General features: G+C 53.1%; 1 protein-coding gene across 7 annotated transcripts in view; it reads right to left on the reverse strand.

The window, feature by feature from the left end:
• TPCN1 (two pore segment channel 1) overlaps window positions 1-24,896 on the reverse strand; it is a 61,174-nt gene that overhangs the window by 20,219 nt on the left and 16,059 nt on the right. For 6 of the 7 annotated variants that reach the window (XM_004429954.2, XM_087424175.1, XM_087424174.1 and 3 more), the window contains 6 exons: window positions 10,095-10,222; window positions 5,034-5,210; window positions 4,512-4,625; window positions 3,548-3,678; window positions 2,530-2,618; window positions 513-547 (listed from right to left, as the gene is read on the reverse strand). In XM_004429954.2, the coding sequence (XP_004430011.1) occupies window positions 513-547; window positions 2,530-2,618; window positions 3,548-3,678; window positions 4,512-4,625; window positions 5,034-5,210; window positions 10,095-10,222 (674 nt within the window). Of the gene's footprint in view, window positions 1-512; window positions 548-2,529; window positions 2,619-3,547; window positions 3,679-4,511; window positions 4,626-5,033; window positions 5,211-10,094; window positions 10,223-19,967; window positions 20,103-24,896 lie in introns of those variants that run through there. The other variant, XM_014787089.2, reaches the window with a different exon arrangement.

The following is a 24,896-nucleotide window of genomic DNA, read 5'->3' on the forward strand; positions in this document are numbered from 1 at the left end:
AGAACTACTGGCGCCAGTCCGAGGGCACACACAGCCAGGAACAGGCTGCGAGGGGCCACCTGGAGCGCCCGGCCCTTCCGCCTCCCGTGCCTCCCAACTGTTCCTCCGCCCGAGGCATCCCTGAGGGATGGCAGAGGAACGAGCCTCTGCCCTCCTGAGCTCCACGCTGCTGGCAGAAGCAGGCACTGACTTTGGGCCTCCTCTCCCAGGGAATCACATGTCTGTACTGTTACCCTGGCTCTCCTCCCCTGCTCCTCTGCCAAAAAGTTACAGCGTTCCAGATCTGACCCTGCAAACACCCCTCTCAAGGACAGGAAAGGGGACCCTCTCAGCACTTAAGGAAGGAAACGGCTCAAGTCTGGGTGACGGGGACTTTCAGGCGCCATAAGCTATGATGAGAAACCAGGCATGGCGTCTCTTCCTAACATGGCCAGGAGGTCGGTGCAGCCACCCTGTCTGAGGGGAAAGGCCTCACACAAACAAAAGAACAGACAAACATGTTGATTACTTACAGGATCTGAAGGATTAGGGGAGAACAAGTAGAAACCTAGAAGGTGGTGGAAAACAGATTGAAGAGGGTTAGAGCAGAGGTCCCAAACGCAGATGTCAAATGATTGGAGAATAAATGTAAATGAGCGCAGTGGGCCAAGGGAGACCAACAGGGAGTGGTGAGGACTGCGGCACTCTAGAGAACACATGCTCTGTCAAAGGGAGCAGGTGCTACGGGCACTGGACAACTGCTGCCATTCGGGAATGTGGCCTGAGTACATCAAGCCTATTATTAAAAAAGGCAGGAAATCGTATTTTTGTGTAAAAGCCTAATTTTAAAATGCTGGCTCAACATTTTCAGACCAAACAAAACTCATCCATAGGCTGGATTTGGGATCCAGACAGCCAGTTTGCAATCTTGATTTTGAGAACACGTAACAATTCCAAAGGGACCCTGTTATTCCCCTGCAGCCAAGGGTCCTGAGGTGGGAACACCGTGAATTTCCTCCCTCTCGGAATGGGCTATTTCCCTGAGTCCTTGAAATTCTGAGTGGGAAAAGGGAGAAACTCTAACCTCAGGAGAAGTCAGCCCCCTTGGAGCACAAAGGAAATTCTATCGAGAGTGGGGTGGCGGGTAGGGGGAAGTGGGAGCCAATGGCTCAGGACAGAGCAGTCACAAGGGCCCGGGGGCTGGCCTTACAGACAGGGCCCTGCTTGCATTGTCTTCGCCATCTCAGCACTAGAGAAGGGACCTCCGGCTTCCTAGCCATGTCCCGGGATCTCTGCTGTCTAAGCCCCACGTCTGGGCGTGGGTGTCCCATAAATACTTGGCCTTGTCTGAAAAGGCAAGGCCTCCTGAAGATTAGAAAGGCATGATCTTGCCTTTACATCTAGTGAAGCTGGAGTGTGCAGAGCCTAACGTCCTAGGCGTGTGCCGTGGAGAAACTCTCATGCACACACGCCAGGAAACACACAAGAGTGTTCACCGCAGTGTGATTTGTAATCGTGAAAAATGCCCACCGACAGAAGAACAGATAGATAAATCTGGGTGTACTCACATAATGGATCACTACACTCCAGTGAAAATGAATGAACTACATCTACACGTATCAACATGAATGAACTGCAAAAACATAATGTTGAGCAAAAGAGCAACTTGCAGGAGGGGACACATACATTATGTCACCATTTAAATAAAACTTTTAGGGCCGGCCCCGTGGCTTAGTGGTTAAGTGTGCGCGCTCTGCTGCTGGCGGCCCGGGTTCGGATCCCGGGCGCGCACCAACGTACTGCTTCTCCAGCCATGTTGGGGCTGCGTCCCACATACAGCAACTAGAAGGATGTGCAACTATGACATACAACTATCTACTGGGGCTTTGGGGGGAAAATAAATAAATAAATAAAATTAAAAAACAAAAATAAATAAATAAATAAAACTTTTAATATGCAAAGCAATACCATATATTTGGTGCTTAAGGAAACGTAAATATAAAGTAAAACTACAAAGATGTGCATGGCAATGATAAGCTTAGGACGGGAGTACCTCGAGGAGGGGGAGGGAACTGAGATCACAGAAGGATACAGAGGTGGCTTTCATTTTATTTATTTATTTATTTTGTGAGGAAGATCAGCCCTGAGCTAACATCCACTGCCAATCCTCCTCTTTTTGCTGAGGAAGATTGGCCCTGAGCTAACATCCGTGCCCATCTTCCTGTATTTTATATGTGGGACAGGGCCACAACATGGCTTGATGAGCGGTGTGTAGGTCCGTGCCCAGGATCCAAACCCGCGAACCCTGGGCCACCGAAGCAGAGCGCGTGAACTTAACCACTACACCACCAGGCCGGCCCCAATTTTATTTCTAATACTTCATTTCCTAAGTCGGAGTCCATGGGTGTTTGTATCATTTATAAAACCTTTCTGAATTTCTAAAACTGTCAAAGCACATTTTTCTTCAACTGTGAATTTGCTTTCAGAAACCGCCGGGGCCCAGGGCTCAGGGAACTCACCAAGGATGGTGAAAATGACCATGAAACTCACCAAGGATGGCGAAAATGATCATGAAGAAGAGCAGCAGCAGGAGGATGTCCATGAAGGGCGGCAGCGACTGGAAGATCTGCCGCAGGTTGCTGGGGAGAGACGGGGCCAGGGTGGCGCGAGGCACAGCCAGGGCCGGGGCAGGGCCCAGGAGAGCACCGTCTGGGGTCCCTCAGTGGGGCACACCCTCGTCCGTCTGGGGCTCCACAGTGGGGCACGCTCTTGTCTGTCTAGGGCCCCTCAGTGGGGTACGCTCTTGTCGAGATGGGGGCCTGGTACTCCTGACCCACAGAACCCTAAATCCCATCCGCCCTGCCTGTGACATCACGCTTACTGTTTTCCTAGAAGACTTCCACTCAGTGGGTGACGGGGAAGAACAGGGGGTGTATAGCACACACAGCCACCTCCCCCTGTCACAGTGCCCAGCAAGAGACAGAGGCGCAGCAGAAGGCCAAGAGCACGGCCCTGGGTGCAAAGGTCAGCTTCCACGAGCAGGATGTGGGATGCGAGAAGACATTTCAGGACCCCTAGTTCTGGGACACCTGTTTCCAGCTTTGAGGATGGGGCCAAAGAATAAATCATAGCCCATTCTCATCAACAGTACCCCAGCCAAGAGATTTGCCAGACGGAGTCTTCAAAACTAAGTCTAACTCTAGGCTGCTGGTCTGGTTTGAGCTCAGTCCCCCGTCTCAGTGGAGGTGTCAGGACAGCCTGCTTTAGGCTGCCGCCGCTGCTGTGTTCAGGCAGGTAATGGGCTCAGAGAGGGGAGCCAGCCCCGGCGGGCTGCAGGGAAGACAGGAAAGAACCCTGGACCCTGAGTCGGGAACCCTGAGCTTCAGCAGGAGTACCCCGTTCCTCTTTGTGGGTCACATGGCAGAGGGAGGTGAGTGTGCTCACAGCCCACCAACATGCAGGACTGGTCTTATGGCTACGGGACTCACTGGGTCCTGCTCCACCAGCCCAGAGGGCTGGACCAGGCCGTGAGCACCACTGTGTGAGCGGCTCCCCCCTTGGGCCTTACCGCCGGACGCCGCCGCAGTACCGACAGTCCACCAGGAAGATGCAGCGCAGCGCCCGGGTCACCCGCACGTGCGAGGTCTGCCGTACCAACACCACGATGGCCTCGATGAACTGCACCAGGAGCACCGAGGTCTGCAGAGGACAGGCCCGGAGCACCGTCAGCATCTCCACCCCAGCCTGCTCCCGGACACCCTGACCTGAGGGCTGGCTAGGTACCGCGTCCCTGGCCTCGAAAGGCCCCTCCCTTCTCTCCAGCTCTCTCTCCTACCTCCCCCAACATCACGTAGCCCCTGGGGAGGAGCCGTCCGCTGCTGGCACAGATGTGTGGTCCCAGGAGAATGGACCCAAGAGGAATGCTCCCAGCAGCTGCTCAGGTGGTATTCGCTGAGCAGGACCACTCTGCCCGGCCACATCTACCCCCCTTGGCTTTCGGCTCTCCCTGCTCGAACCACGAAGGCCCCTGAGGTCCGTAGTGCATCCTGATCTCCGACTCCTTGGGCACGTTCTCCCAGACAAGCGTACGCACCTTTCACACCACCAAGCACCACTCTGACCCATTCCAACTTACGCCTCTCTCTGTTGCACAGAGAAGGTGTTTGATACTGGTTACTGATCAGTGTGGGCTTGGAGGTCAGACAGACCTGGGTGTGAATCCCAGCTCTGCAGGGTTTAGATCTTATTCTCTTCTGACTGGCTGGATGTACACTAGGAATAGTAATTCATCTCCCACAAAGGTTACCGTGCCAGTGCTTGGCACGCACAGAATACCGAATCACATCAGCCACTGTTGGCATCACTGTGACATCTGGGGCACGGTCTGCAAAGCTGGAAGCATGGTGAGGACAGGGACCCAGGGTTACACTTCTGAGCGCCGGACCAGGCCCACTGGGGATGTGGAATTGAACTGAAGATACAGGCTTGAAGGCGACGTGGGGGAAAATGCTGGAAGGAGATGGACCCATCACCTTGACCATGGTCCGTTTGTGCCGGATGAAGGTATGGAGGCCCAGCCACCGCAACTTCATGCAGAGTTCAAACACGACCACCATCAGGGCAAACAGCTCCAAGGTCGCGTGGACCTGCAACCAAGGGGTGTGGAGGAGACATGGCATCACCAGCCCCTCTCCTCGCCTGCTGGTGACCACACCTGACTGCCTTTTCCTCTGAGGCTGGAGACAGTGGGACTGCTAATCAGGTGCGCTGCCCACCTGGAGCCAAGGTGGAGCCAGCCCCTCCCTGGAAGTTACTAGAGAGCAGAGTCACAGAGAGACTGGGGGAGGTGCATTCACTCAGCAGGGACCCCAGGCAAGCCTGGTGAGCCACTGCTGCTCCTGAGGCCTCGATGACCTCCCAGGGCCTCTCTGTTTGAAATCTGTTCACTGTGTCTGCCCTTCCAGAATGTTCCTGTTCAGGCTTGAGTTAGCCTGAGAGACGGTTTCTGGTGCTTGCCCCCAAGAGCCGTGGCTCCCAGCCGCGCGGACACTCACGTAGATGCCGAGCCGGAGCGCAGGGACGGCGGGGGCCTCGCACAGGGAGAGCAGCAGCAGGAGGAGGGCCGTGGACAGCTCCATCAGGTAGAAGAGGTGGTTGTGTGCGAAGAGGTAGGCCGCCAGCGCTTTGGCATCCTTGGGGTGGGTGAAGAACTTGTCGTTATTCTCGCCTTCCTGGAAAAACAAGGGCCGCGTGGGCGCACGAGCCTCGAGATGACACAGCACCAACGAGCGGCATGGGCAGGGGAGAAAGGAAGGCCCCCGGCAGATAAGAGGACACTCGGGCCAGAGACGGAAGAAGACGGAAAATCAAAAGCACTATCTTCACAAAACTGCACTGGAGTCAAGTCTCTCCCATCCTGCTGATGGGGCTCAGAAGACTCGCTGCTTCCTAGAGACCACCTGGAGGAACCAAAGGATCAGAAGTCCCAGAGAACGAAGAAGCAGCCATGTCTGATCCCCCAGAGGCCAAATGCCCACTCTCACAAGTGTCTGCGGAACGTAAAGAGCTGGGGGTCCGGGGCAAACGAACATGGCTGAGTCCTGGCTTCCTCCCTCCTCCCGGGGTAACACTGAGAGCTCCTTCACCGTCGTCAGCCGTCAGTGGGATAACACGAGTACTTCCTCCCAGGGCTCCTAGAAGACACTGAGCACGGCATCTGGCACACGTAAGCTCCCCGCAGACATGAGCTTTTAGTATGATGAGTTACAGCAACGCTGAGACAAAAAAAGAAGCCTGAGGGTACCTCTACTATACTCTGGCTTGACTCAGGCTGCCCCATACCCCACTCCTTAATTTACTCTGCTATTTCCGCCTAATTCCCTAACCCCTGGCAAAGGACGGGCCTTGCGCTCGATTCCTGCACCCCGACAGGAATGAGACAGCAGCCAACCCCGACCAATGCCCACCAGCCCGGGCACCGTGCTCAGCCCCTCCCTGAGCCCTGGACCCTCCCTGACTCCCGACCGCTCCCCGTCAGGCAGGCACTCTGTCACCCCACCTGACGGAGAGGAGAAGCGGGGGCCCAGGGAGCGTGGAGAGCTGAGCTGACAGAGCCGGGGGTCTGACTCCAGCGTCCTTGCTCTCCTACTCACTGGCCTCCTTCTGATGAGGCAGAAAACGAACGACAGAGCCCCGGGAAGGCTCCACTTGGGAGGACAAGCAGATGACACCCTAAGGCCGTTGCTGACCCTCCCTGTCAGGACTGGCCTTCCTCTGGGGGGCCCTCACTGCCTCCCTGGAGTTGCGGGCACAGGGATAAGTAAGGGACGACCCACTGCATCAGCTTTATCACATCGGTAGCCTGCCCAGCAGCCAACATACGGTGAGTGCTTACTTGGCTAATGCTTTGCAGGCGTCACTCTACCTCCGGGCTTCTCAACAGGGGGCAGTATGCTCCCTGCCCTCCCCCACCCCACCCCAGCCTAGAGACGTGTGATGGTCACACCTGGTGGTGCTGCTCGCATCGAGTGGGTAAATTCCAAGGATGCTGCTCGACATCCTAAAATGCACAGGATAGACCGCCCCCACCACACAGAATTTTCCCACCCCCATGTCGGTAGCACCGAGTTGAGAGCCTGCCCGTTCACTCCCAGCGCTAACACTCAGAACAGACACTCCTCCCATCGGCTCTAATTCCTAGAGGAGGAAAGTAGCAGAGACAGAATGGACCCAGGTCCCCTCAGCCAGAGCTCAGCCAGAGCCCCTCTGAGGGCATTCCAGCCATCTTGGAACGCAGTCAGACCTTCAACTACTCCAGCTGTTCCACTCTTCTGGGACCAGGGCACCTCACCATCCTCACGACCCTTATTCCAGGGAGGGTGAAACTAACACCCACCATGGCGATTCCTGCAGAAGTTGCAGAGCCAGGCCGCCAGGAAGAACGTCTCTGGGCCCAGAGGTGGTGCAGGGTGCCATGAAAACAGCTGTGGCCTGGTGGGCTCCCACGCCAGCCCAAGGTGGCTTCAGCTGGCCAAGCCTGTCTCAGAGAATTGGGAAGGCAAGGGGTATTGGTGCGTCCTCGCCTGGCATGGGGCCTGGCACATACAGTAGGTGTTTAATAGATGTTTGGTAGGATCTTTTGCAAGAGATCACTTCTCCAGGCCCCAGCCTGGCCCGGGGACTGTCCAGTGGCCAGGAGGCGGGGAGCTCTGACCTTGGCTGTGGTTTGCAGGGTAACTGAACGAGTCACTTCCCTGAAGCTGGATATGTCACTACCCTCATTACCAAAAAATAAAGACAAACCACAGACTCGACAGGGAAGGGCCCGACAAAGGGAACAAACATCCGGCAGTCATACCGAGGGCAAGCTGGGCAGGCCTCACTCACAGTCCTGTGATCTGGGCAGGGCTGTGGCTTTTACCACCACTGCCATGGCCGGGGGACACACACAGAGGCCTGGGAAGCTTCTGATCTGGATTACTAAAAAATGCAATTCTTCAGTAATTTCTCCCAACAAATAGCCAGGAATGAGGGTCTGGCTAGAGGAAACCGCTAACATGGGGGCTCAGATTTTCACTCTAGGACTTGGAATGGCCACAGAGGAGATGGAGGATGAGGTCTCCACCAACAAGGATGGAGTGAAATATTACCCACAACACTGGATTCTGACCCAAACGCCAAGAAGAACACTGGCCTTGCTTCCTGGCTGCTGATCGTGAACTAGATTAGGAAAAATAAGAAGGCAGGCCAGTTGTACATGACTTCCAGGCCTTCGATCTCTGCTCCCTGGGGCAGAAGTCCACGCAGGAAAACGAGTCATGTCTCAGAAGCGCTGGGACCACTGAGAACATGGCTCCCGAGGGTTAGCGAGTTAACAGGGAAAATTTGGGAAGAGAGGAAACCGCAGGCACCAGGCATCTTCAAAACAGTGAGGGGCCAATTACCCAAGCCCACCAACAGCCTGGTGCAGGGGCCGAGCTGCAGCTCAGCTGCAGAGCAGGAAAAGGAAGACTATCCGACACCAGCCAAACCCACCCTCCAGAAACAGCCACGAACTACTGTTCACAGGGACCTGAGTTCTGCTTTTATTTTTTAAAAATGGTATATTTTCGGTAAAATAATTCAAATAATATATAGGATTATAAGGTAGTAAATATTCCATCAGCCAAAGATAATCACCTTTAATATTTAGCTAAACAGCTTTCCAGACGTGAACGGGTGTCTGTGCAAACACACACATACACAGGTGTATGTTGCTATATACCTATGTTTGTGTGTGTGTGTATGTATATTTATATACATATATTTATATATACATACACACAAACGTTATATAGAAATGGTCATACTCCCCCTGCTGTTCTGTAACCTCTTTTTACACGGCCCGTTTTCAAGTAGATACATGTGGTCAGGTATAGAAATGAGGCGATGACATACAGAAGAAAGAACATCACTTGGAGGCTAGATGGACACGGTTTAAATCTACACTCAGCCACTTACTAGGTGGGTGGCTTTGGCCTCATTCAGCCCCTCTGAGTCTCAGCTGCTCGTCTGTAAACTGGGAGATAATCAAACCGCCTCGGAGGGTTGCTAGAAAGATTAGCAAGTGCCCATTTAAAGTTAGATGCTTTTATTACCAATATTCTCATCTGCTTAAGGAAAGAAGGAATTATCGGGTTTCTGAAGTTCCCCAGGCCATTCTGTGTTCTGACCTATCCATGCTTATATCTAGCACCACCACCTGGGAGAAGGTGAGAGTGACCCCAGGTGACCCTGCCAGATCATCAACAGGCTTGCTTGAGCTCGCCAAAATGTCCGTAAAACATTTCTTTGCCTTAAACCTGAATCAAAACGCATTTGTTGAGGAGTACAACTATCTGTGATATTGCATAAAACATGAGAAACATACAAATATTTGATATTTATCAAATAAATGTCTGAATTTAATTAAATCTTTAAAAAGTAACAAAACAACTCTCCACAATGGAGAGTTGGTTCAAAGAAAAAAGATTAGGGGAAACTATCATTCAGATGAATTTAAGAAAAATTCCATTTCATCACCCAAACCCTTACTCAGTGCACACCAGAAACTGAAATCTTAGTGACAAGAAGGGCAAAATTAAGGTGACAATACCATAGACAGCGATACTGGCAGTTAAGAGGCAACATCCCCTTGGAGAGTATTCGATACTATACATCAAGAGACCTAAAAAAATGTTGATTCCTTCCACCCAGTAATTCCACTTCTTAGAGTCTTTCCTAATAAAATAATCCTAGATATTAAAAAGAGAAAGAGAGAGTAATAGCTCTATGCATAGATTGTCCTCAGATTATAATTTATAACAGAGAAATGCATGATGCATTAATAAGGGAAACATCAAAAGGGAAAACACCCAACTTAAGTAAATTAGGATACATTTGCCTGATATAAAGTCATTAAAATTTGTTTACAAGAGTTATAATAACACGAGAAAAAAGCTATGCTACACGTTATGGGGAAAAAAACAGACTATACAACTGTAGATACCACATGACTTTAAAATTATCTTAGAAAACACATAAAACCTACATATTATTCTATAAATAAATAATGTTGACAGTGCCTGCCTTACGTGTATATTTTTTTACATCCCCTTTGTCCCTAACTTATTGTAGTAAGCATGTATTACTTTTATAACAAAGTATTATTTTTATAAAAAAAGAAAAAAACAAAAAAACAAGCACGAAATAGCAAACATGAAAGGAGCAGCCAGGTAAACAGGAAAGGAATAAAGATCTCTAAGTCCTCCACACTAGGTCGGCACCCCGGCTACAGTGTTAAATGTATTATAAAGAAGAATTCCCTCCCGAGACCTGGCCTCTCCTGTGCCTCTGAGAACAGGGAGCAGGGCAGGGAAGGCCAGGTAGACAGACTCAGGGAACCTTGGGGGCAGGTAGAGACACAACCTGGGGGTCACAAGACGAGCCCATGCACATCGCCCTTCCTGTATGGGCAAGATCAGGCTGGCTCTTCCCATCCTACAGATGAGAATTTCTGGGATCCAACAGAGCCCCCGGCTACCCCACTCCACCAACAGGCGCCAAGAACAGCCAGGTCCTGACAGGGAGACACTCACCTGGAGGTAGATTGCTGCCTCTTGATAATTCATCTCCCAGTTGTGTCTGGTGGGGCTCGAGGGGGAACTCTCACCCCCTAAGCTCAGACTGGGGGCATGGGAGTCGTGGGTGGCACAGCTGCCTCCATCTGCATTGGAAGAGGAGAGAGATTCACTTACAACCCAGGTTTAAGAGAATCAAGACACCACACACCAGAAGAAAAGGCTGGCATATGCTCAGGCGTATATCCTATTATATACAGGTCAAGGCTCAATCCGTGTACTAACAACAGCAAGAATTAGAATGGCCAGTTAAAAATGTTTTTCTTGGGGCCAGCCCTGTGGCGTAGTGGTTAAGTGCGCGCGCTCCGCTGCTGGCGGCCCGGGTTCGGATCCCGGGGGCGCACTGACGCACCGCTTGTCAGGCCATGCCGTGGCGGCCTCCCATGTAAAGTGGAGGAAGATGGGCACAGATGTTAGCCCAGGGCCAGTCTTCCTCAGCCAAAGAGGAGGAGGATTGGCATGGATGTTAGCTCAGGGCTGATCTTCCTCACAAAAAAAAAAAAATGTTTTTCTTTCTCCTATTAAGTGAAAAAAGCAAGGGCAAAGAACACATATAGTATGCTATTTTTTGTGTAAAAAAGGGAGGAAACAAGAAAACACACAGATATCTACTGATCTTTACAGAAAGAAACGGAAGGATAAATGAGAACTCTGTGAAGTTGGTTTCCTTCCAGGGGTGTGGGGAACAGGGTAGACACGTCACTCAGAGAGAGTGGTCTTTTGTTTACTTTTGACTTTTGGAAGCATGTGAATATTCCACTTAGTCAAAAAATAAAAATAACTGGATTTGTTCCTTGGTGCAGGGTCGTCTGTGGCTCCTGCCTGCTGACATCCAAGCCCTTTTCTTCACGGCGCATCTGCCCTTACAGAACATCCTCTCCCCACTCTCTGTCCGTATTCTTGGCTCTGGCCGACTCCACCCCTGGCTCCCGGGCAGGAGACCCGGGCGCAGTGAGAGCCCCTCATCTGCCCTGGACAGGGACTGGCTCAGGGTGGGGTGCTGACCCACACCCGGCCAATGGGGCTGAACTTGGAACTTCTCCTGGACCAGTTAGGAAGGAGGGGCTCTTTCTTTGTGGCTGCTGGTGGCTGCCTCCGCCACCACCACGTGAGGAAGGCCTGCCTGGGAAGGAAGTCGATGGAGAAAAAAACAAGAACAGGGTAACTCAAGTTGCAACCCTGGGATCCAGATGTGCCTGATACCTACCTCTCAGCGTTTCCAAGATCTGAGCCCATAAAGGCCCTTTTGTACTTTAGCCTGTTTGAGTTGGGCTTGTCACAAAACTCAAGTGTCTCTATTGATGCATCGTAAGCAATGGCACCAAGGAATGACTCTCAGCTTCCTCATTTATTGGGAAGATTTATGCTCATCACCCAGGGTGAGAATGTGGTTCCCCAGAATGCACACTCTAAATGACCCACCCGCAGGAGGATACAGAGTCAAAGGTCTGGATAATGAGACACGCACAGGCGGCAGGAAGCAAATGTGTACAGGTGACAAACAGGAGAGGGGAGGAAACGGGCAGGGCTCATACAGCTGTCCTCTGACCTTGAACTGCCCAGCAAGCGCAGTGGGATCCACCCACCTGCAAAGCTCTTCTCCACCCATTTTTAAAAGTTTTATTGAGGTATATTTACAGACAATAAACTGCACATATTTCAAGTGCACAATTTGATATGTTTTGCCACACGTACACACTTGTGAAACCACCTCTACAATCAACGTAACATATCCGTCACCCCCTCATGGCGCCCCTGCCCATCCTTCCCCAGGGAACCTCTGATCTGCTTTCTGTCACTATTAGATGAATCTGCATCTCTCAGAATTGAATACAAATGGAATCACGTATGTATTCTTTTTTGGTTTGGCTTCCTTCACAGCACAATTATTTTGAAACTGATCTATGTCGTGTGGTGTATCAGTAGCTCCTTCTGTCTTATTGACGAGTAGTATGCCATCATATGCATGTACCACAGTTTACCCTTCAGCTGTTGATGGACATTTGACTGTTTCCAGTTTTTGGTTATTTCAAATGAAGCTTCTATGAACGGTATTGTATAGTTTCGATCTCAATGTTTTTAATTTGCATTTTCCTAGTGACTAATAATGTTGAGCATCTTTCCATATGTTTATTTGCCATTTGTTCACCTTAAGTGAAGTGTCTTCACATCTTTTACCTGGTTCTTTATTGGGTTATTTTCTTATTTTTGAATTTGAAGAGTATGTATAAATATACATATATATACATAGTATATATAAGTCTTTGTCTATTATTAATATATCTACTCTAGCTTTCTTTTGATTATTTCTTTTTTTATTGAAGTATAATTGACATACAATATCATATTAGTTTCAGGTATACATGGTATTGATTTGATATTTATATACAGTACAAAATGATCACCATGATAAATCTAGTTACTTTGATTATTTCTTTTGATTAGTGTAGTTGTGTCCATTCTTTTACTTTCAGTCTCTTCGTGTCTTTATATTTAAACTGTGTTTCTTATAGGCAGCATATGGTTCAGTCTTGCTTTTTTCCTGCAATCTGAAAATCTCTGCCTTTTAATTGGAGTATTTAGATTACTTACATTTAGTGTAATTACTGATATGGTTAGGTTTAAATACATCATCTTGCTTTTTATTTTATATTTGTTCCATCTGTTCTTCATTCTCTTTTTCTGCCTTCTTTTGGATTACTGGATATTTTTTTATGATTCCATTTTATTTCCTTTGTTGGCTTAGCAGCTACAATGCTTTCTTTTGCTATTTAGAGGTTGCTTTAGGGTTTACAGTATACATTTTAAATGTATCACAATCGACCTTCAAGTGATATTATGACACCTCACGTACAGTATAAGCATCTTACAACAGCGTACTTCCCTTTCTCCCTTCCCAACCTTTGTGCTTCTGGAAAGGCAGAAGACTTCTAGTCCACAAACCTATTCTGGATCGAGCTTCATCTCCATTCCCAGGATGAGTAACTAGGTGAATCTTTCTGGAAGGGACTCACCAATGAAGCATTATAAGAAAAGTCATGAGTTAACACTACTTGCAGGCTCTGTGCTACGTGCCCCATGCTGATTAACTCGTGTAATCCTCACAATCCCACAAGGTATGTACTATCATAAATTCTACCGCACAAGGAGGTTAAGCAACTTGTCCCACACAGCTGTAAGGGGCTAAGCCAGGATTTGACCCCAGGCAGCCTGGCCCCAGAGCAGACCCATTTAACCACTGTGCTATACTAGCATCCTTTAAGCAAGAGGAGTCCGAGATAAACGGCAAAAGATGATGGTTTTAAGCCAGTGGTAGAAACATTTATGGAGGCTTACTGCATGCCAAAACCTATTCTGTGGCAGATTTTATTTTCCAAAGAGAGCCACAGCGTTATCTTTCATCCTGCATGCTCCTCTGGAACCTTGCCACTCCCCTACAAAGAGGTGAAGCCTGTGTGAGCCTTTGTGACTGCTTTGACCAACAGAGGGTGACGGACAGAACGCTCATGACTTCCAAGGTTAGGTCATAAAAATGCTTCTACCTTCTTCTCTTGGGACCCAGCCGCCCTGCTGTGGGGACGCCCACGCAGCTGGTGGAGGGGCCCACGGAGAAGGATTGAGGCCCCCAGTCCACAGCCCAGCTGAGCTCCCAGCCGACAGCCAGCACCCACTTGTCAGTCAGCTGAACGAGCCGTCTCAGAAACAGGTCCTCCCTCCTAGTCAGGTGTCCAGACTGACACTGTGTGGAGCAGAGAAGCCGCCCTTCCACCAAGCCCTCTCCAAACTGCAGACCCATGAGCAAAAGTAACAGTGTTGCTATCTGAAGGCACTGCATTTTGGGGTGGTTTGTTATAGAGCAATAGATGACTGATACCTATCTGAGTACTTTATACCACTCAACCTATTTCATTCTCACAACAATCCTACGAACAAGGTAATATCATGATTCCCCCTCCAGACTTGAGGAAACTAAGGTGCAGAAAGGCAGAGTACCTTCCTGAGGTCACGCAGCTAGCAAGGAGCAGGGCTGGGCTACCCGACGAGGCTGGTTAGCTTCTAACCAGTAGGCTACATGCCTCTTGAGAACTGGAAACAGGAAAAGGGTGACAGGGCAGGGCTAAAAAGACCAAAAATATAGCAGCAGCTCCACCACTAAAACGGAGTTACAGGTAGGAGGTGGACATCTGGCCGAAGCTTGCACTTGATGATTCTGCCTCTTCTCCACCCAATGTCAGCATTTCCCACCTCTGCTCCCAGTGCCCGTTTCCGAAAGAACTAGGCCCCAGGCGGAGACAGGAGAAGGTCAAACCACCTTCCTCGATCTGCTCATGTGGACCAGGGAGCATGAGCCAAAATGTGGCTCCCAAGTAGGAGAAGCCGCGGGCAGGCAGCTGGACGGTGCCGTGACCTCGTGTGCCTGCGCCCTGTCCTGCTCGACCTTCACATGCCACGGCAGGGGCCAGCGCCCCAGACGCAGCAGTCCCAGCTAAAATAAACAACAGTGATGGCGCAAGCGGGCAGTGATGAGCTAGCACAGATGGCAGCGGACATTAGCGCCACTTCCCCAACCCGCACAAACACAAGTGTCTGTGTGAGCCCCTGCCTCGGAGACCCCCTGCGCCAGCCTTCCCAGTCCTTCCTCTCACGCGGGGGGTCTCAGCAATGGATCTGGCCTCTCCCCTTGGCCCAGGAGCTCTCTCAGCCCACTCCTGGTGGGGAGGAGGCACCTTGCCGTCCTCAACTCCGCCCCTTTGCCCCTCATCACTTACACCGCACAGCACTGTGACTGGGGGGCCACAGCGCCCCACAGTGCAGGCCGCTGCTTGCCACTCACACCTCTCATACTCACACCAACGGGTTTTGCCTGGCAGCAGGTGACCCTGGGTGTCTTGACGTGTCCTGGTTTGGGTGAGAGACAGTCTTCTCCCCTAATACACAAGCCCCTCAGAGCCACAAACAACAGTTCCATCCAGTCTCTGAAATCCATAAGGATCACTGGGACAGGGAGAAGGACCAGGCTTCTGGCGGCCTTGGGAGGACAGTCCTCGAGCCAGAAATCTGTGACACGACCTTTTCCCCAGCCCTCACGGCCTGCACATCACCAGGTCTGGGAGGTCTCCTCTCTCAGACCATCTCCTCTCCCCACTGTCACTGGACTCTCCTGCCTTTCACCTAAAGGACAGCAACAGCCTTCGGCCTGGCTCTCGCTGCCCAGGCCTTTCCCGGCCGCCTGACCGCGGGCATCTTGCTGCAGGACAAAGTCAGTAAAGCATAAATCTGACCACGTCCCTCTGCTGCGTAATATCCTTCACCGGCTTGCCCTCAGGAAACCCAGATTCCTTTGCACGACAAGCACGCGTCGTTAGAATCTGGCCCTTGCCTCTTCTCTCTCCACCTCCTGTTCCTTCCCAAACTCCTACCAGACGGGAGGACCTGCAGCCTGGCACTTACAGGCCAGACTCCAGGGGGCAGCTGGCTTCTACAGAGCACTGAGGACACTGGGGCCCCCACGTGACAGTGAGTACCACCGAGACAGAACGTATGCTCCACGGCCACAGGTCACACCTGGCTGGCTGGCAGGAAGAGCAGACACCCTGGGGGCTGAAAAGGGCGGAATGGGGACTTGGGAGGGGACGTCACAGGGCGGGTGTTTCTGCCAGATCCAAGAAGGGCCTTGCTAACAAGTAGAGCTGCCCAACAATGCACTGGCCAGAGGGGGCTTTACTCTGTCGTGTTTGGTTCATTAAAATAAATATGTAAATGTAAAGCTCTGTTAGAGCTGGGTACATAAGTATTTGTTATTTTATTCTAAATATGATCTGTAAGTTGGAAATAATTCTTAATAAGAATATTTTAAAATCAACAATTAACGGCCTTGTTCATCTACTTGTTTGTTCAGTGGGCATCCCCGGGGGCAGAGGGCAGCTCCTAGGTGCTGGGCGCTGGGCGGGGACTAGAGGTACCTGGACAGACCTGCCCTCCGGGAGCCTGTCTGCTGGGGCAGCATGTGCCCCATCACCACAGGGCCTCAAGAAGAGGCTCCACAGCCATTCATCGGGGATGTTTCAACAGAGGGGAGGCTCACCCGGCACATGGGGAGTTGGACTAGCTGCCCTTGCGACTCAGAGCATCTATGTATCTACAGGTACACAGAGGCTGTGAAGGAACAGGCAGGTGGCTGCGGATGGCCTTACAAACAACTCCAAACTCATGAGCTGCCCATGGAGCAGCCTCACCACAACTGGGGCAGAGCCCAGCCGCCCGGATCTCACTGGTTACCAAAGCCTTCCACAAACACCGCCTAGCTGCACGGAGAGAGTGACAGCCTCTTTTTCAGCAGATGCATCCTCTCCCACCCTGATTAACGGCAGCCCCACAAATCTACGGAGCCCAACTCCCATCAACTCAGCTTCTGCTGAAATAACAAACACACTTCTGGAGCATATTCTGGGTGCCAGGCGCTATTCTGAGCCCTTTATATCCATTAATTTCATCCGCACAACAACCCTATGAAGTAGCTACCATTACTGTCCCATTTTACAGATGAGGCAACGGAAGCACAGAGGTCTGTGAACTTGCCCGGGTCTCACACATTTAGAAAGTGACAAGCTCTGTGCTCGGAATCGCCGTGCTAAAGCGCAGAGCGGTGTTACCCCGTGTGTCTGCAGGCGGGGAGCCGGTCCGGGAACAGTGTGTCATGGGCCCATGATGACACAAATCCAGGAATCAGAGTCAGCATTTGGAAACTTTCATAGTAACTGGCCTGGTGCGACACTTTCTTTTTCTAGAGGTTCGCTCTCGTTGTATTTGTGAAGTAGAGGTCCTTCGCCAGAGTCTGGGGAGCACGGCCGCGGGGCATCCCCGTGTGGATTCTGGAGTACTTCCTGCTGCTCTTCTTAGAAACAATGACTGTTGGGTCTGGAACGGGTCCTAGGGACCACCTAATTCAATGCCCACCTTTAGCGACGAGAAACTGAGGGCCAGGGAGGGGATGCGAGGGGCCCGTGTAACAGGTCTAGCAGCTGGCCCTCCTGGCTCCCTGCCTAGAGCACTCCTCCACACAAACACTGAGCACTTGTTCCTCACTAGAGAAATGTGGAGGGGGCTCTGCCGCCCACTGTCTGCCACGGGGGAGCCGTCGGCCTGCAGCTGGGAGAAGAATCAGAGAATCAGCGACTGGGCCTCGCACAGACCGCCACTCCCACTGGCCAGAGCTCTTGGGACGCACCAGTGAGGGCCATAAGTGATGGGTGGGCACGCAGGAGCACATGGTGGGGTGGCCAGGAGAATATTTTCCTTGACCCACAAGTGCTGAATGGAATAGCTGAACCCACAGAGAATCCCAGAGCAGGAGGGTCCGTAGGTGGTCAGGAGGCTCATCGCCCCACCTCCCCCCTCACTCATCAGGCTGAATGACCCCACAGACACTGGCTGCACCCGGAACATAAGACCTCACTTCTCACCCACTCCACCACTCTGCCATGGCCAGGGCCGCCTCTCCCCTGGACGGGCGCAACCCCTTTCGTCTCGTCCCCCTACTCCCCGTCCTGCCCCTCCATGGCCTATTCTCTACACCAGGCAGAGAACCCTTTGCCGTGTGTGTGTGTGCATGTGCGTGTTTTAGTAAACGCTTTAGTTCAGTATAACAATAACCCTTAAAACACCTAAGCCAGATGGTGTCACTCCTCTGCCCCAAATACGCCACAGCATCCAGCTCCTGAGAAAACTCTCAAGTCCTCCCTGGACTAAAAGGTCCCATGACACCTGGCCTGAGACCTCGCTGCCATCATCTCACCTCACTCACCTCCTCACTCCAGCCACACTGGCCTCCTTGTTATCCTGGGACAGGCCTGGAACGTTCCGCCTCAGGGCCTTTGCACTTATGCTTTCTTCTGCCTGCCCCCAGATCTTAGATGGCTACCTTCTCACATTCTCAGGGGTCCACCCAAACATCACCTTATCACAGGCTGCTTGCCTTCCCCCGGGGAGTCCCGTCCCCACCGCCCTGTCTCCCCCGGGCCCCGCACTGCGCTGTCTCCCCCGCACCGCCCTGTCTCCCCCGCACCGCACTCTCTCACTGGCACCCCGGCACCGCGCTGTCTCGCCCTGGGGCTGCACCACCACCTGCTGGGGCGTTTATTTTCTTGTTGGCCTCTTTCGTGCCTATCCCCCTGCCTGGAATGCCGACACCGTGAGGACAGGGACTTTCGTCTTGCTCACCACAGTGTCCCCAGAACCCAGAACAGCATCGGGCACGATGTCCAAGTACTCGACCAACATGTGAACTGAAGTGAAAGGGAAGCTCTTGCCCCGGAGACTCCAGAAGCACGCTCCCGGGGGACACTAGAGACAGCCGGTGGGGAGGTTCCCCTGGAGCGCAGTGGGGAGTGCCTACCCACCGGGGCCTTAAGCGGGGGCGGGGCAGGATCCCCCTGTGTTTTCTAAAGATCATTATTCTAAGGACTTGCTGCCGAGGGACTATTCTGTGTAAGAGTAATTCAGGGCAGAACCTTAAAAAGGAAAGCAAGGAAAAGCAGGGCTGAGAGCGCTGAGGTGAGGGAAAGGAGCAGTCTCCCCTCCAGGGTGGACTGTGTTCCCGTTTCTAACCACTCAGCCTCGCACTCGCTGGGACACGGAACTTGGCTTGCTGACCAGGTCCCAAAAGGCACTGGCCGCTAGCTTGTTTGCGGCTCTTCCGTGGGGAGGGGGCTGAAAGGCCCTAGGTGACAGGGCACCGTGGGGCCTTGCAAGAAAGCCACAGGTGGCTTCAGAGAGGCCCCCTCCCCCCAGGCCAGCGGCCGGCTGCACATTTAGGGATTAGAGAAAGGGCACAAATGGAAGGCAGGCAGCCCCGACATGCGCGGCCTTCACGCAGAGGCGGCGGCCCTGCGGCCAAGTCCAGAAGCACTTCCAGTGCAGTGCAAGAGGTGGGGCTGGGGCGCCGCGTGAGGTCCTAATTCCCGGCCCTCGACTGCTCTGCTCGAGCCCTGTTTTCCACTTCCTAGGCTGGAGAAGTGGCCACAGAGGCGATGGAAACGCTCCCACTCCAAGGGCTTTATTGTTGCAACATAAGGAACGCTCAGAGGCTCAGCAGCTTCCCAAAGAGCAACAGTTACGGCCGGTGAAAGAGAGGCAGGCAGGCGCCAGGGGCACGGGGGAGGGGTGGAGGGCCGGGCAGCAGCCGAGTCTGCTGACACAGACTGTGGGCCTGTAGCTGGCGGGGGCGGGGGGGGGCGGGTCGGGGGGCACGAGGCCCTGCTTGCTGGGGAACCGACCCTAGCTCATCCTCAGAATGAACTCCCTCAAAGCGGGAAGTGAGAGGCTGTGCAGGGACTCCCAGGTTCCCTGACTGGTCACCACTGGGCATGAAGTCCCAGGGGACGGTCTATCCCCACGGCCCCACTGAGGCCCATGCATTGTGCCCACTGGGTCTGCTCTGGGTCATCTGCCTGGGGAGCCTCCCACTCTGGTGGCTGTTAGCTCTCACCTGCCCTGGTGTCCTGCCCTGGCCTACTCCTGCCCACCTGGGCTGAATCTGTACTTCCTGGGGGAAACACGGGCCCCCAGGCGTCCAGGCAAATGATCGGTGCTCGCATCTTTGGGAGCGTCCCATGCACAGGGACAGTCCTGGCCAAAGAAGCGGTCAGGTGGGCTCTCACCACCGCACCCGGGTCCAGCCCCATCCTGTGTGCTGGGACTGGCCCTCCCACTGCTGATTATTAGGGACCATATAAGAATCAGACGTGCGACCTCAGACTTGGGCACCATCCTCGCCCAGCGCAGGGCGGGTTCTTCCAAACGAGCTGGAAAGAAGGCAAGGTCAAGGCATACCGCAGGGGCCCAGCTCGAGGAGACGGGATGACCTCACCACGGGGCTGTCGGGGAGCTGGCCCTCCATAGCCTCCTCCGGGAAGACGACAGCCGGCCCTTGCCTCTGCATTTCCGCCTTTCCTGGGAGGCAGGCGGGCTGGAAACAGAAGGGAAGAAGGGAAAAGACGCTCGGCAGGCAGGAAGGTGGGAGCCACAGTCTTCCTGGCTCTCACAGCAAGCACACCTCTCCGCTCGCAGGAGGTTTTAAAAGGGTCAGAGGAAGCTGACCAGGAACATTCTTGGCAGCCAGGAAGATCACCTTGTGCGCCTCCGGGGAAAGTTCCCCGAAGGGAAACACTCTGTTCTGCACTTCTGGTGCCCTGGGCCGAGGGCTCTCATGTGAAAACTGGTCCTCAGCCTTTTCAGGCCCACAAGCCTTAGCCACTGAAGATTTATGCAACACTTACCCCTTAACTACCCTCCCTGAACCCTGGCAATCAGCCCAGGAGGGGAATACTAAATCCTTGGGGAGAAGCAGCTGAAAGACACCGCGGAACAGACAAGCCCTGGAATACAAACAACAATAACAAAACCCTCTGACTCAAAGTAGAGAGAAGTTTCCCGTGCAGAGGACAGGCAGACAAACCAGGATGACCTGTTTGCACAGATGGTAACGCTTCCTGCACGCTGATGTAACAGGGCCCAGACGCTCCCTGCAAAACAGCTGGCTGCTTTGCATGCAGCCTCGGAAATGACCCTGCAGGGAATCCGAGGTTTCCGTTCGCTGGAGCACAGCGTGCAGCAGCATCCTGGTGGTGCGGGGTAAATAGAAACAGTTTCCATATGCCGGCCATAAAGCTGCAATGGGGAGGAGAGGGAAGGACGGGCAGGCGGGGAGGGCTTCGTGACCCAGCCCCATCCAGCGAGCCAGGGTCTGCTGGGCTGGGTGGAGCACTGGGGCCTCGCTCTGGGGCCTGGGGCAAGAGGTTGCTTTGGATAAAAGGCCCGTGAGCTCCTCCTGATCAGAAAGAACTCAAGGCAGTGACTGTTCTTGGGCAGGTTTATACTGAAGACCCCACCCCCTTCAATCCTCGCTCCTTTTCATTCTCATTCTCCTACACGTACACACCTCATGCATTCTCAAACACACACACACACACAGACACCCACACACACACCCCTGCACATCTCTTCAAGACCAAACGTAGCCCTGGACACCCAAGTCCACTCCCAGCTGTGCCCCTCCTCCCCTCCAGTTCATCATCCGAATCCCCAGAGCCTCAGTTTCTTCATCTATTAACTGGGATCGGCGCCAACTGTGCTCCGGGCATCGAAGAAACAAATGCGGATACCCACGGAGCACTCGGAGCCCTCCGGAAACCAGCGCCCACCAGAATGACAACAAGCAACCACCCAACCGTTTGCCAGTTGTCGCTGAGAGCCCCACTCCACGGGAAAAGCCTGAAGAGGAGAGGAAAATAAACCAGAGAGGCACTGATGAGTTTGCCGGGTGCGCTGTCGCCACGCTGCCTCTGGGCTGGCTGGCTCTTCAAAGGCCTCCAGATAAAAATCAGGCAAAAGACACGAAGCTGACAGAAAGCAAGAGCGCACACTTCCTCCTGCTCAGGACTTCTCTTCTGATGACCAGCTGCAAGATGGTGTGGGAGGTAGACCCACGTTATCAACATCCGTTAGCAAAGGCTGCAAACCCGGGCAGGGCCCTGGGCAAATGCACCGACCTCCAGAAAGGAAAGAGCTGGCGCAGAGCCCTCCCCGTTGAATCGCTGGCCTCAAGCCCAAAACCCATCCTGCCAAAGGCTTAAGCCAGAGGAGGAAAGGAAAAACGACAGCTCACCCAAGCTGGTACCCAGGGTCGAGCACTGTTCTAGAAGGAGGAGCCTTCACTTGGAAGTGGCCACGATAATGTGCTGTGCCACCTCCAACTTTGTCTCCGGCCAGCTGACAGGGACCTCAGTGGCCAAATCCAGAGGGAGTCCCTGTAGATAAAGGAAGCCAGCCATGGAAGGACCTTGAACTGGCCAGAAAGTTCAGAGCAGTTGCTATACACAGAGGAGATGGACAGAAGGGCACGAGGGGAGACGATCAGAGGCAGCAGGCCCTCGGGAGGGGCTGGGAGAATGAGCACCTCCCAGTAATCTAGGGGAGAGATTACCGCCCAGTGCCCAGCCCCCAAACCGGCTACACGGGAACTCGCATCCTGAGGTTTCAAACGTGACCTTGAGAGCAACTCTCTAGTCTTAATAAGTCATGCAGTAATTTGGTGGAGAAAGAGGGAGGGTGAAGTTTAAAAAGGCCAACCTTCTAGATGCAAATATGGTTTAATTTGAGGAGACATTTATTCAGCACCTCTGTATACCAGGCAATGTGCTAGGTGTTGGATCTGAAAAAGTGAAACCATGAACTTTGCCTTCACAGAGCTCACAATCAGGAGGCAAAAGAAGGAACGTGATTCTGGTGCATTGAAGTCATTCATTTGTGACAACATGAAGGCTGAAGAGCTGTTCACAAGGTGGATGGGGGTGGGGCGAGGGGAACATTCCAGAAACGGGAAGATCACGCGTAAAGCACAGAGAAGCAAACAACAGGGCGAGTTTGGGAAACTGCAGAGGGTTCAGGAATCCTGAAGCTTAAAGAGCCAGAGACAAGGTCGATGTTGTGGAAATGATAACAAGAACAGCAGCTCACACTAAGCATTACTACACACCAGAGTTCTAAGGGCTCCCTATTTGTTAATTCCGCCAAGCATAAAAAAGCCCTATGAACCAGAGACTATTACTATCTCCAGTTTGCAGAGGGGGAAACTAAGGCCCAGAGGGGATAAGTGATTTGCCTCAGGTCACAGAGCAAGGAAGTGGCCAGGCTGGGGTTCGATCCCAGGCAGCCTGACCTCTTCCCCTCTCCCCACTGCTCCTGTGAGGCAGGAGCAGCGGGCGGGCTGTCAGCTACGTTAAGGAGACTGGACTGGAGGCACTGGGTTCTAACAGCAGAGCAACGACCCAAGCATGCCAGCCGGAAATAGGTAGCTGAGGTGGCCAGTCTTGGTTAACATCATAACCTCACCTACAAACACCCTGCACAGGCAAAACTGAGAGTCCCTTTTCCCAGGGGAGCCACGGGAGCTCACATTTATAGGGCAGTTAACTCGCCACGAGGCCCCAAGATCATCTCCATTGTCTGATCCTCCTCACCACCCTCTGCGTGAAGACCCTTCTCTTGCCACCACAGCAAAGCCTCCCCCTCCCCCTCCACCGAGGCACAGAGAGAACGAGCAGTTTGCCGGATGCCCGCAGGTCACTTCTTGGTGAGGCAGGACCTTCCGCAGTCCGTGAATTTCAAGGCTCAACTTGCAACTGTGCTTCCCGCTCCCAGGCCACTGGGTTTACTCTGAGACCACGGGCTTTCGTCCCACCACTCACACATCATGAAGTCTTTACTGAGCACCCACCATGTGCAAAGTGCTTCGGAGGCTTTGAAAAAGCATTTGTCAAGACTACGCACATCTCAAAGGCTCGGCACTCCCCACACACACACACACACACACACGCGCGCGCGCACACGCACACACATGCACACGCACAGGTGTGCCAACTCCACTGTTTACCCAGTGCAGGGTGCAGCACCTGTGCGAACATCTGTCCCGTACTCACTTGGAAGCATCAGAAATGCTAATTGTGACCCGCGCAGGGACGGGGAAGGGAGGCTTGGAAGAGCAAATGAGACGACAGGCATTCTTCACTGCACGCTGGCCCACGCTGGGCCCCTGCAAGGGGTCTGCAGACAAGCAGCGCTCCGAGGAACTCGCTCTCCACGCTGGCTGCTGCGTGTCAGCTGACGGTGTCCACTCGGCTCGGGTCAGAGGTCTGCTCGGCCCCTACTGGGAGCTCCAAGGGGCTGGCTGGACCAGCCTCCATGAACACTGGCCGCACCCCGGCATCTGAACCTTCCGCTCTGCTCAGAAGAGCAGCAACAAGAGGCGAGGTGGACGGAGGCACAGGCCCCTTGGAGAAGTGACAGCAGGGAGGAAGTCTCCATCCTGCAGAGAGCTTGAGGGCCTGGGCACACCACTCCTCCAGGGGCCTGGGCTTGCCTGGCCAGTGCGGCCCCCAGAGGAGCCGGCCGGGCGAAAGCCTGCGCAGTCGGCGACCAGGCACTGGCTCAGCCTCCTCTTCCTTTTCCTCCGTTTCCCCTTCCATTGAGTGAGGAAGGTAGCACAGAAGGGGCATCATGAACAAAGGAAAGTACAATGGGAACCAAGCAGCCGTCCTCAGAGCGGGTGGGAGATGGAGCAGCTTGAGTGGAATCCCCCTGCAGTGCACCAGGGCGGAGGTCACGGAAGCGCCCAATTTGCCACAACAGGATCCTTACGAAAACAAAAACCCAGCTAACATTCCTGAAGAGGAAATCGGAGAATTTAATAAAAGGAAGAGCGCTCCAGCGCTCAGTTCGGAGGAGGAGAGTCCTCGCATTACCCACGTGGGGGCTCGGGAAACGCTGACATTGCTACTTTGTTGCAAGTGAAACCCCCAGACTTGACTATTATTTAGAGTCGCCACTTACTGAGCTGGCAACTCACCTACTGTGAGATGTTCTATGGAATTTCCCATTTAATCTTCACACCAGCCCTGAATGGATATCCTTATCCCCATGTTACAGATGCAGAAACTGGAACTCAGCTCCTCACTCAAGGTTGCACAGCTACCAAGAGGTGGCGCTGGAAATTCCACCCCCTCCTTTGCCGTAGACTGAGAGACTGAAGAAACGTTAGCATGTTGCGGAGTATCGGCAGGTATCATTGCTCCCCCAGCACACACACTTCTAACAGGCTGAGAACTCCCCCGAGCCACTCCTGTCTCCAGACCTGTGAGCCCCTACGCACCCTGGGACCGTGCCTGCACTCCAAAAGGAAACAGCACAAACAACGTGCAGCAA

Source organism: Ceratotherium simum, chromosome 35 (genome assembly GCF_057802395.1).
Source record: "Ceratotherium simum simum isolate JZ-2026a chromosome 35, ASM5780239v1, whole genome shotgun sequence".
In the NCBI taxonomy this organism is placed as follows: Eukaryota; Metazoa; Chordata; class Mammalia; order Perissodactyla; family Rhinocerotidae; genus Ceratotherium; species Ceratotherium simum.